General features: G+C 53.4%; 1 protein-coding gene across 6 annotated transcripts in view; it reads left to right on the top strand.

Moving 5' to 3' along the window:
• Window positions 1–1,607: 1,607 nt before the first annotated feature.
• SLC35C2 (solute carrier family 35 (GDP-fucose transporter), member C2) overlaps window positions 1,608–12,720 on the top strand; it is a 14,007-nt gene continuing 2,894 nt past the window's right edge. The window contains exons 1-7 of one of the 6 annotated variants that reach the window (XM_011983761.1): window positions 1,608–1,695; window positions 6,058–6,630; window positions 7,242–7,392; window positions 8,378–8,441; window positions 9,298–9,370; window positions 9,932–10,100; window positions 10,208–10,291. In XM_011983761.1, the coding sequence (XP_011839151.1) occupies window positions 6,511–6,630; window positions 7,242–7,392; window positions 8,378–8,441; window positions 9,298–9,370; window positions 9,932–10,100; window positions 10,208–10,291 (661 nt within the window). In that variant the 5' untranslated portion in view covers window positions 1,608–1,695; window positions 6,058–6,510. The remainder of the gene's footprint in view (window positions 1,696–6,057; window positions 6,631–7,241; window positions 7,393–8,377; window positions 8,442–9,297; window positions 9,371–9,931; window positions 10,101–10,207; window positions 10,292–12,720) is intronic. The other 5 variants (XM_011983760.1, XM_011983763.1, XM_011983764.1 and 2 more) reach the window with 5 other exon arrangements.

Consider the following 12,720-nt stretch of genomic DNA (forward strand, 5'->3'; position numbering starts at 1 on the left):
CTGTGGTTCCTGTTAACAGCTGTTTGTACTTGCCCCCTGCCCAATGGTGAAGATTTCACCTTGACAAGACTTGATCTCAGTGTGTCCGGGAGACTCTGGAGAGCTCCAGCTGGAGCCCTTAGTCACCTTCCAAGAGTCCCTTCCTTCTTATCATTCGCTCCTCCCACACATACACACACACACACACAGACACACACCTGCTGGTTAACAGTGTTCACAGATTGCTGCACTGGGACAAAGCGTTTTCTGCTCAACCCTGCCGGGTACAGCAGGGTAAGGCATACTGTACACCCCCATGAACACATCCTCCCTCTTCTCCCTGCCAGGGACACAGCCAGGGAACAGCTCGAGTACTTGTGCCTTACAAAGAAGACATGCTCTTTACCCTGTGTGTTGCCTGTGCTTAGTGCCCAGCCTTCCAGCTGGTGTTTTAGGCTGTTGCTCCAAACCTTGGCCTTGGTAGCTGGGAGACTTGAATGAGGGTGGTGATGAAAATAGATACTTTCTCTTTCCCCTAAGATAGAAGGGTGTGAGGACAAGCTATTTCAAAAGGCATAGAAAGTGTATGCAATACAAGCCTTGAGGACTGAATAAAGCCAAGACCTTGGGCAGTGATGGGTACCATTGTAGGTGCTTGGTAAGCACTGAATGAACTATGCCTGCATGATGCCAGCTGGCGGCGGTGACAGCAGCAGTTTGCACAAAACACTTACACTCTGGCCTTGAGCCTTCTGTTCAGAGAGGCCAGGGACCCAGCTGAGTCACTTGTAAGGAGCCATGTTTGCAGCTGGTCTTACTGCCGGAGAGCCCAGGAGGCGGCTGGAGGAGGGCAAAAGGCACAAAACTGGGTCTGAATGTGCAACCCTAGCTTGCCCTGGCCCAATGTTCTCCTTGACTGCAAATGCTGCCCTTTTAATCCATCCCGCAAGATGAAGAAAATATGAACTCCCTAGGCTGGCATTTTGGGGCCACTGCAACCTGCCTCTTGACTACTTTAACCACCACAGTTATAAACAACCTGAGCCCCAGGCACAGCTGGAGGCTTCTCACCCTCTTTTAGGATTCTGCCATTTCCTCTTTCTGGGATGCTCTCCCCCTACTCAACCTATTGAAGTTGAGATAATTCTTAGAACGTTTCATACAGAAAATATTCCACAAATGTTTCGTATTACTTCTGGATCGCCTAAGTTTTAAGTTGTAACGGCCCCAGCCGTTACAACTTAAACTCCCAGAAGAAAAAGCCCATGAGATACTTATCTTCGTGGTTCATTCCATGGTTGCCTAGCACTAGACTGGACATAAGAAAAACAATTTGTTCAGTAAAAGTAAACAAGTGACCATTTTTTGGATGCCCACTGTATGCAGAACACTAGCAGGTACCGGGGTTCCAAAGCAAGCCCCTGATTGAGCGCAGGAGAGACGCAATCACACTGCTGTGCTCTGAGCCTGAGGGACTCCGCGGAGGACAAAACTGCGCTGTACCCCAGAAGGACCCGACCACCTCAGAACCGGACCACAGCAGACGCCCCGCCCCTGTGCTGCCCCGCCCCGCCCCCGTGTTGCCTTTTCGCCCCGGCTCCAACCAGCCCCTGGGTAGCTTCCGGCGGAAGTTACCGCCCCTGCCGCGGTTCGGCGGTGGCATCCGGCCTCGCACTTCCGGTGGGAAGATTCCGGCCGGGAGCTCACCAGGCCGAGGTGAGTGGGTGCGCGGCAGGCCTCCCAGCGCACTCCCAGGGGCTGGGGGGCCGGGGCTGGAGACGGGAAGCGGGCTCCCCGCCCGGACTCTGCGCGGGTTGGCAGGGGGCACGCCACGCCCCTGCCCCTCCCCGGGCCTTAGTTTCGCCGTCTGTGGAGGGGGCAGGGGTCTCCAAGCGCTCTCCTGCCGTGCTTCTGCCCGGCGCCGGCTCATCTGGTATTTCTTGAGCACGTGCGACGTGCTGGGGTGCGGGACCCAGGCCGGAATCGGACACGGCTCTGCCCTCTGAGAGGCTGCTTCCCGCGGTGGGATTGGGGCGGGCAGTAAACACGTGAGCAAACAAGGAAACGTCAGAGGTGGGAAGTGCCACGAGGATTGGGAGGGGTGGGGCATTGGGGAGAGTATTCAGCCCAGCGGAGGTCTGCGGAAGTGTACTGAAGACGTAAAGAACAGCAAGTAAAGAAATACGCAGGCTTGATGTGTTTGACACGTGGCAGGGGGCCGCTGTGGCGGGTGCTGGGGCCAGTGGCAGAAGAATGAGGTTGCAGAGGCCTTCCTTGTGGACCAGGCTGAGGAGCTGAGCTTAGCCTTAGGGCATAGTCTATTCGGTGTGCTTAGGCCATCTCTCTGGCTGCTTTATAGTTTCCAGGCCTTAGAGGTGAAAGTGGAAACAGGGAGACCAGCTAGACGAGTGGCAGTCAGCAGACTGTGGTAGTGGGAATGGAGAGGAAGAGAAGTAGAGGGGTCAAGAAGTGTATTGAAGGTGGAACTGACAGGGCAGGATTTGAGAAATGACGGAAATAAGTGGCCAAAGATGATTTCATCATAGATTTTTGGTTTTGGCTTAAGTAACCGAGTGTATTATGCTGGCAGTTACTAAATGACTCTGGGATAGATTGGGAGCGTGAGAAATAATTATGAAATCTTAGGGCATCTTAAGTTTTAGATATTTGGAGTGCAGCTACCAAATAGGCAGTTAGATAATACTAGTCTGATGCAGAAAAAGTCAGGGCTGATGTAAAGAATTTAGAAATCATTGGCAAGTGGATTGGGTAGGATAAGATTATATAGGGTAAGATTTAAGAGAGAAGAGAAGCCAGGTTCCAAGCTTTAGGCACCCAATTTTTATACATTGAGTTGACAAGAAGGTGCCAGCAAAAAAGGCCAAGAAAGAGTCCAGAAAAGCAGAAGAAAAACCAGGAGAGTGTGGTATCGTAGCACCTAAGAGAAGATTTTTTCTAGGAGAAGGAAGTGATCCATTGTGTAAGATAAGAATAGAGACTAAGCCGGTGGGCGCGGTGGCTCACGCTTGTAATTGCAGCACTTTGGGAGGCCAAGGTGAGTGGATCACCTGAGGTCGGGAGTTCAAGACCAGCCTGACCAACATGGAGAAACCCCGTCTCCACTAAAAATACAAAATTAGCCAGGCGTGGTGGCACATGCCTGTAATCCCAGCTACTCAGGAGACTGAGGCAGGCGAATCACTTGAACCTGGGAGGTGGAGGTTGTGGTGAGCTGAGATCGTGCCATTGCACTCCAGCCTGGGCAACAAAGAATGAAACTCCATCTCAAAAAAAAAAAGAATAGAGACTAAGCCTTTGAAGGGGCAGCAGAGAGGAGGGTGTGGTGACTCAGTGGAGCAGTAGAGGTGGGCTGAAGTGAGGGCAGGGAGTGCATGAGTGGGGCTGGCAGTGCGAGGCCTTCTGGGGAAGTTTCACTCTTAAGGGGACCAGGAGGGGAGTAAGCCTCTATCATGAGCCAGCATTTAATGCTGTACCTGATGCCACTTTACAGTTGGAGAAACTGAGTCCAGTGGTCAAGTAACTTAGGGTCACAGGGACACCAGGATTTGATTATCAGTCTCTAACTCCAAAGCCCACACTCTTAAGCGCTAAACCATGCTGCCCAAGTTACAGTTAGGAAGATTGAGGGAAGCAGGTGCGACAGTGATGCACCAGCCAGCCTTACCTTGATGTGACTGCTGCCTCCAGCTAAGCTGCTCTCTGTGGAAAGTGGGGCAGAATATGGACTTTGTTTCCTGAGCAAATGAGATTTCAAAAAGAGTATTTACTCCTTTAAATCTTGTTTCCCTCATAGAATAAGGGTGGGGACCTTTTCAGTTTCATGTCTGTGTCTCCAGTGGTAGGCCCACAGGAGCGCTTAATAAATGCCCTTTAAGTGCCTAGATGATCTCCAAGGACCCTTCTAGCTGAGATTTGGCTTTGTGTTTGTGCACAGGTGACCTTCTGAATCCCAGTAAGAAAATGAGTTAACTTGGAGACGTGCTTCTTGTAGGCGGGGTAGCCATAGGGACTTCTTGGAGGCAAGGGACCTGGCCAGGTCTGTGAAGGAAAGTCAGCATTGAACCTCTTTTTTATTACAAATATTTTGTAACAGTCCCTTTTATTACCCTAAAATGAAACATATGATTAATAAAAACAGCCTACACATAATTTTTGAAAAATCAACAATGCGACCGGGCATGGTGGCTCACGCCTGTAATCCCAGCACTTTGGGAGGCCAAGGTGGGCGGATCTCCTGAGGTTGGGAGTTCGAGACCAGCCTGACCAACATGGAGAAACCCCGTCTCTACTAAAAATATAAAAAATTAGCTGGGCGTGGTGGCGCATGCCTGTAATCCCAGCTGCTTGGGAGCCTGAGGCAGGAGAATGTCTTGAACCTGGGAGGCGGAGATTGCAGTGAGCCGAGATTGCACCATTGCACTCCAGCCTGGGCTTCAAGAGCAAAACTTCGTCTCAAAGAAAAAAAATAGTAAAATAAAATAAAAATAAATCAACAAAGGCCTATGAAAAAGGAAAGTAATTGATAGTAAAACAAAGTAAGTTTCAGTATGTAAATTCCTGGGCACAACAATGCTGGAAGTCGCAGTGAAGCTGTCCCCCTTCTGTGTGGACCCTCTAGGAGTGTGATTTCCACAGACACAGACTGACACAGTCGTGTTGTGTCACAACTCAAAAACCACTAGTGCCATTGCCGTAGATGATGTGGCTTTTCCAGAATGGGAACTTTGGTGCCATTTTGAGACCAATTTTGACCATTTTCAGTCTCCCTTCATTGTACATAGGCATCGTATTCTTGGAAATGTTAATTCACAGCAGAACCATGGAAACACTGCCCTGTGTTTACATGTAAACAGTTACTTTCTAGGTTCAGCTGATTATAAGCTAATCTTTCACCTATATGAATGTCAAAGTCATGCGGGGTGCAGAGCAGTAATTGGCTATGTGGACTGCCCCTTCTTTATTCCTGCTCACTGAATGCCAGGAGCATATCCCCAAAATACCACCACAGGTTTCCAAAGCTACTCTGAAGACAACTGTAGCCCTGGAGATTCATTTGGACACAGCCAGCTCCCTGTTTGCCCTGGAGAGGGGAAATAGTAACATGGGTTCCAGAGTGCAGAACAGAATGTAATGGCTCCCTTCGGAAATGGTGGGGTGGGAGATGGAGAGTGTTTCTGATCTTGAAGCCTAGGAAGGCTTCAAGAAGAAGGTGGCATTTCAATAGGATGGGAATGTCTCAGAGGAGGAGCTGTGGTTGGGAGCACACAGATGAAGCAGCAGGTATCACATAACACTGGACCTGAGGCTCCTCCAGGCGCAGACAGGTCTACCTGGCATGCTCCGGGCAGTCATCCGGGTTGGCTGGATTGACAGGGAGGCTAGGAGTGGTTTCATTTGGCAAGACCGTAAGGCAGGCACCGCTTCCAGGCAGTAGTGGTTAGAGCCTGGTCTTAGAGTGTTCCAACTGTTAGAGTGGTTTCCTTCTCCACTTTTAACCCCTAAAGACCAGACCAGTCCCCTGAAAATCGCATGCCTGCTGTCTGTCAGTCATCAAACCAAACGGAGAACTTAAAGTATGCCAGGTGTGCATAAGGCCAGTGTGGACACAGTGTTCCCTATCTTTGTGCCTCTCGTAGTCTCTCAGTGGACACAGACATTACTCAAATCACACCCTGCACAAGTGCTATGAAGGAGGAGGAGGAGAGCCGTGAAAGCCACCTGTATCTCAGGGGACTGATGAAGGGGATGGGGGGAGGGTCCCTGAAGAGGTGACCTCTGAGCTGAAGATAGGTAGGATGGATGAAGGACTGAAGGGTGGGTGCAGTGTTCGTTCAGTTGCTTTGGACAACGGGAAGAAAGCTGGTGTGTTTGAGAAGCTGAAAGGCACCCAGTGGGGCCAGGTCCTGGAGAGCCTGTGGCTGAGACTGGAAAGACCAGCAGGGCCAAATCAGGCCATGGGAGCCCAAAGAAGGGTCCTGGTCTTTATGAGAAAAGCACTGGAAACTGCTGAAGGGTTTTAAGCAGTGGCCCGACATGATCAGATTTGTGTTTTAAAAGGTGACTTTGGTGGCAGTTCATGGAGATTTACTTGAGGTGACAAGAGAGCAGACATGACATGGGTCTCTGGGAGTGCCTTGTGCCATTGTGGGCAGCCCCTCCGGAGCCCTGAGTCACGCAGCCTTCAGAGGCACCCATGGCTACGAGAAGCGCAGTCTCTGCCCAAGGCTCCAAAGCTGCCCTTTTTCCCCAGCAGCAGACCTCGGGACCTGTGAGCGTTGCATCCAGTTAACCATGGGAAGGGTCAGCACCAGCCACTAGCCCCTTAGGTGAGGACTCTGCCTGGGGCTCCGCTGATGGTTCCAAATCATGGAGCTGCAGAGAGCTCCTCCAGCCAGGAGACGTTCTTGGTGAAAGCTGTGGTCCAGCTGCACCGGCTCTTCCCGCACATTGTCTTCAAGAAAGGTGCCTGCCCCCGCTGACTCAGGAGCTCGGGTGCTGCAGCTGCCACGAATGGGGAGGTGGGCCCTCGATGTGGCCTTTGTGTGGAAGGCGGTATTGACGCTGGGGCTGGTGCTTCTCTACTACTGCTTCTCCATTGGCATCACCTTCTACAACAAATGGCTGACAAAGGTACCGGGAGGCCTTGCTGGGGCAGGGCACTGGGATGAAGGTGGCTGGAGCCGTGGCTATAGTGCCCTTCACGTTTAACAGGAAGGCACAAGCTTCAGCCAGTCTAACTGGAAGCCAGTTCCAGCTGGGCTGGAACAGGGCCCTCCAAGCCCCCCATGCCGGGGTTCCCCTTCAATGTTTGGATCCAGGGAAACCAAGGAGAGTGGGAGGTGTGAAGGGATGAGCTGGGGAAACGGGCTCAAGCAGCAACTGTTTACCCCAGTAGAGAAGTATTTCAATATTTTAATAAGTGATACAACGTAGTGGGCCGCAGTGGCTCTCACCTGAGAATGGGCTGTGAGGAGGGCTGGGCAGGTAGCTCACAGGTATGTTGAACTGGTGGAGACAGCACCAGGCTAGAATTGAGCCCCTTGGCTGCCACTTGTCTTTGTGACCTAGGAGTCTGTCATTCCAAGCGATGATACTGTACCTAAGGGCCCTTCACACATAGCAAGGTCCTCATGAACCACCAAATGAACCCCACTCCAGCAGAGGGGCGAAGAGGAAGAGGGAGCTGTTGGGGGGCAGGCTGTCTAAACCGAGCCGGGGTGTCTGCTTTGGGCTCCGTACAGAGCTTCCATTTCCCCCTCTTCATGACGATGCTGCACCTGGCCGTGATCTTCCTCTTCTCTGCCCTGTCCAGGGCGCTGGTTCAGTGCTCCAGCCACAGGGCCCGTGTGGTGCTGAGCTGGGCTGACTACCTCAGAAGAGTGGCTCCCACAGGTAGGTGGGGTACCTCGGTGAGGGCAGGGCAGGAAGAGGGGCTGGGGAACCATAGGATGAGAGCAAGAGAGACACCCGCGTGTCTGGAAGCCGAGTCCGTCCCCTCTTCCTGCACTGTTCCTCCTCTGCCCTCTTGACCTGGCCTCCCTCCACCCACGCTGCTGCCTCTTGCACACTGCGTGCCTTCCCACTGCCCCACCACACACCCACAAAACCCCTGCTGCACCCACGGCCCCACAGCTCCCTCACCTGGCAGCAGACACCGAGCCTGGAGTGTGGCCTCGGGCCTGGAGATGAGTGGTGAGCAGTTAGGGTCCCTGCCCTCGCAGGGCTGTGACACGGACATGGAGGGCACTACGGAGCCCAGGGAGGGGGACCGACCCAAGGCCGGGGCCCATGGCTGGTGGAGGAAGATTTCCTAGGCCAGGTGCTGAGTAGGCCGAGGGCTGAAGGATGCATGGGACTGATTGGTCCTGGGAGGAGGGGCCCTTGTGGCCAGAGGGAGATTTAGTGCCAGCTGTGGAGTCTGGAAGGGAACTCAAAGTGTTTCAGGATGCTGAGAACCCGGTGCTGGTCAGAGGAAGTGGGAGAAATGAGAACTGAGAGGGTGGGTGGGGCTCACATCCTGGAGGCCGGGTTCCCCTTGGAGGAGTTGGTGTTCCATCCTGAGGAAAAAAGGGTTTCCAGTAAGGGATCAACCAGATCGGGTTAATACCTCTGCTCAGGGGCCAGCCGGAGTGTTTGTACAAACCACGCTGGCCCAGCCAGTTGGAATGGGCCCAGCCCTAGTGCTAGAGCAGCCCCCCACCGCTTTGGGGCTGGGTATTAGCCCTTTAGTTGCTGGTGGAAAAAAAGGCCTGAGGGCCCCAGAGGAGGTCCCGGGATGGTTCAGAAGTGGGGGACACTCAGGTGCCTCAGGGTGCCAGCCCACCCCAGCAGAGTGTGGACCTCCCACACCGTCCTGTGGGTGCCTTTGTCTCCACAGCTCTGGCCACGGCGCTTGACGTGGGCTTGTCGAACTGGAGCTTCCTCTATGTCACCGTCTCTCTGTGAGTACCGGCCATGCTCTGCTGCCTCCCTTCAGGCTCAAGCTCTCTGTCTGTCCAGCGGGCTGTCTGCACACCCGGCTGCCAGGCCAGCCACTCCATTACTCTCTGGGACCAGCCCTTGCTCTCTCAGCCTCTCTCTGGCACCCAGCAGCTCTCCGGGAATTCACCAGCCTCTTCTGTAAGCCCAGCGCAGAGGGGATGCTGTGCCCACCTGCCAGGCAGCATGGGGAAGCCAGGGAGCTCACCCAGAACCCCATCATCAGAGTAAGGGAGGGCAGGCCGCAAGGCCATAGACAGGTAGCCACTGGCGGGTGGTACACGCAGTCGCAGCAGAGCCCTGTGTGGCTTGGGGACTGCACAAGAGTTTCTTCTTCCCTCTGATGTTTCGCTTCAGAGAGCACAATTTCTGCCTCCTCATCCTCCCACTCCTCATCCTCCCACTTCTCATCCTCCCACTTCTCATCCTCCCACTCCTCCTCCTCATCCTCCCACTTCTCATCCTCCCACTTCTCATCCTCCCACTCTCCTCATCCTCCCACTCCTCATCCTCCCACTTCTCATCCTCCCACTTCTCATCCTCCCACTTCTCATCCTTCCTTCCCGCTCCTGCTCCGCTGAGGGTCAGGTAAAGAACAGGACTCAGGGAGCTCAGCGTCAGACCTGCAACCTCTTTTCCCTGGTGATAACCAGAGGCCCCTTAGAGATTCCTTCTGGTTAAAGGTCGCTTATCAGCTCAGATGACTTAGCCCAGCTCTGTTTGGTCATTTTGCTCAGTGATTTGTGCTCCTGCTCCTTTCTTGGTGATGGGTCTGAGCCCTGGGCTCCATCAGTGCATTGTGGGTAATTTTGCTTCCAGGTACACAATGACCAAATCCTCAGCTGTCCTCTTCATCTTGATCTTCTCTCTGATCTTCAAGCTGGAGGAGCTGGTGAGGGCCCAGTGTCTCTTTTGTCCCTCCTGCCCCCACAGATGCTAAGAATAAAGCAGGAGTCCGAGCAGTGACTTGTCCCGCTGTGTGACAGAAGAGATAAGCCCAGTCCAGGTGGCAGTAGATCCCTTTCTGAGAAGGGACCTAGACATGGGCAATATTTGGAGTATTTAGAAACCAGTGTGGCAGGGTAATGACCAAAGGTGAAAGCACTGCAGGATGCGGGTCCCAGCAGAGCCCGGTCTAGGAAGCTCCCTGCTGTGGGAGGCAATAGCCGTGTGTGTTAGGCCCAGAGGGGGAGGTGGGACCTCTTGGGGGCCTAGGACAGCCGTCAGTGTGGCAGAGCAGGCAGGGCTGTTGGCATACCAGCTGACCGTCAGCCCTGCATGCTGACATTAGTGGGCAAGGACTGTCCAGGACCCCCTGGGGTAGAGCTGGAGGGTGGGAGGATTTCCTGCCCCAGGGGCAGCCAAGATGGCTGCTGACCCCAGGCTCCAAATGTGACGAACCGTTGACCCTCAAGACCCCCGAGTTAGCTGCCACTGCTCCCCATCCTACCAGCGTGCAGCACTGGTCCTGGTGGTCCTCCTCATCGCCGGGGGTCTCTTCATGTTCACCTACAAGTCCACACAGTTCAACGTGGAGGGCTTTGCCTTGGTGCTGGGGGCCTCATTCATCGGTGGCATTCGCTGGACCCTCACCCAGATGCTCCTGCAGAAGGCTGAACTTGGTGAGCACATGCCACTCACCCTCCAGAGAGAGGAACCGCAGCACAGGCAGGGCGGAGGCAGGGCAGGGCCAGGCCAGACCTGATGGTAACCGTCCCCCGCCCTGCAGGCCTCCAGAATCCCATCGACACCATGTTCCACCTGCAGCCACTCATGTTCCTGGGGCTCTTCCCTCTCTTTGCTGTATTTGAAGGTACGTTGGGCCTTCCCTCTCGAGGGCACCTCAGTGCAGCAGACCACAGATCCCTGCCCTGAGCCCAGCACAGTGGGAGCTGCAGAGATTATTGAGATCAAAGATGCAGTCCCTCCCCGGAAGCGCATGGTTTGGGGGACGGCCAGACGTAAACAAAATGGCTGGAGTCCAGCATGATAAATGCTACAGAGGAAGCACATATAAAATCCAGGGAACAGTAACAACAGTAAGTGTGTACAGAGCCCTGAAAGTGCACCAGGGCTCTTCTGATCTTTTTAAACATGCGAACTTATTTCATCCTTCCAAAAACCCTGTGTGGCAGTACTATTATTCCCCATTTTGCAGGTAGAGCAAAGTGAGGCACAGAGAAGTAAAGATAACTTGCCCAAGGTCCCATAGCTCATAAATGAGCCAGAATTTGAAGCCAGCAGCCTGGCTCCAAGTGTTCCAGCCCTCCTCTTAACCACCCTATGCTGCCTCTAAGGAGTGGGGAATCAGGGATTGTTCCAAGATGCTGGAGTAATCAAGCAAGTCAGAAAGGCTTTCCTGGCCGTGGTTTTGGAGGGTGAGTGGGATTGTGGCAGGCTGCAGGGAGCAAGGCATCTGGGAAGTGGGAATAGGAGGTTCAGCCATGTCCAGGCATATAACATTGGAATGTGTGTTCAGGGAGTGTGGACCGTGCGGGATCGGCAGAGGGTGGGCTTCCAGAGCTGGGGGCTGAAGGCCAGGAGCCACCACAAAGGAGCCTGGGGACATGGTCAGTTGTTCCTCCACTGTCGTCGTCCAAGAAAGAGGAGAGCCCTGGAGAGTTGTGTAGGCTGGGAGGTGTGGCGCCACCTTCCTTTCTTTGATGTTTTGGGATTAGCCTTTGTCCCCTTTCTGTTTATCCTTCCTCCCAGAGTCCCCTCTGTAATACCTTCAGGGTCATTACAGAAAATTCTGTCCCACATCCATTTAAGTTTCAAGCAGTGAAGCATCTTGAACCTCCCTAAGAAAATTATTTTGAAACCCCGTTGTCCGGGAAACTTCTATTCAGGGCCTCGTTTTTTTCCCTCTTTAAAATCTCTCCCCATTCCTTCATTATGCCCCCTTGTATCAAACGCCACAGTCTCCCCTCCCGGGTGTTTACACCATGCCCCATCTCTGCAAAACCTCATCTGAAAGCCCCTGGTAGTCGTCACTTAGCAAAGCTGCATGGATTTAGCTCCTTTAATCTTTTCTGGTAAATTAATCCCCCAAGCGCCTTCATTACTTATGTTGCTTTTCCCCGAATTCCCTTCAATTTGCCGACGCCTTTGCAGTACTGCTGAGCCCAGCACCAAACAAGATGTCCTACAATGTGAGGCTGTTGTGCCTGGGGTGACTGTCACTCAGCATTTCATTGGTGCTTCCCTCCAAAAATCTCAAAATACTCGACCAACTTCCAGCTACCACAGGTGTCTCCTGTGCCCAGTTCTGGGCCCCCCTTCACCCTGTGCTAATACACCACAAGGACTTTCCTGTGGGAGGGACGCCGGGAGTCATTCTCCCAGATGGACAGTGTTGGAAGGACCATGACGACTCCGAAAGTCTAAGCCAAATTTGGGGTAGGGGGTGTGCATGCCTGTGTTTCTGGAGCAAGGGGCCATGGCCATATGTGTTTGCATTTTCTTTTTGGGAAATGTTCATCAAGTGGCACCGCAGGTTGGATAAATACCAGTCTGGTCCCAGGCCTCTCATTTTATCAGTAGAGAAACAGGTCCAGAAAGGGAACACATCTCAGCCCAGATTCCTCAGCTTTGTACTAGCAAGACCTAGATTAAAATGAACGTTTGTAGGGATAGAATTTTGACCCTGTTTGTAGGTAACCTGGCTGAATTGTAGACCAAGGAGCTTCGTGAGTGGGCTGGGGCACTGTTGGTCCTTCCTCACTTGGTGGCTGCCCTCCCTTCTTTAGCCCATTGGTTACCACAGCTCCAAAGACCCCATGAAGTCAGCAGCCTTGCACCCCTTCCCCCAGACCAGTAAGTGAATACCGTCCAAAGGCTGAGGGCACTTCCGTCCGTCTTTCCATGCAGTGCTACCCCCCTCTACTTTACCCCAGAGGCTCAGACGAGCCCTCTCCGTCATTCTGTTAGGATCCCCATCATCCCGCTTGGATCCCATCATCCTGCTAGGATCTCCATCATCCCGCTAGATCCCATCATCCTGCTAGGATCCCATCATCCCGCTGGGATCCCCATCATCCCGCTGGGATCCCGTCATCCCACTAAGATCCCATCATCCCGCTAGGATCCCCATCATCCCGCTAGTATCCTGTCATCCCGCTGGGATCCTGTCATCCCGCTGGGATCCCATCATCCTGCTAGGATCTCCATCATCCCGCTAGATCACATCATCCTGCTAGGATCCCATCATCCCGCTAGATCCCATCATCCTGCTAGGATCCC

Source organism: Mandrillus leucophaeus, unplaced genomic scaffold (assembly GCF_000951045.1).
Source record: "Mandrillus leucophaeus isolate KB7577 unplaced genomic scaffold, Mleu.le_1.0 Scaffold255, whole genome shotgun sequence".
NCBI lineage: Eukaryota > Metazoa > Chordata > Mammalia > Primates > Cercopithecidae > Mandrillus > Mandrillus leucophaeus.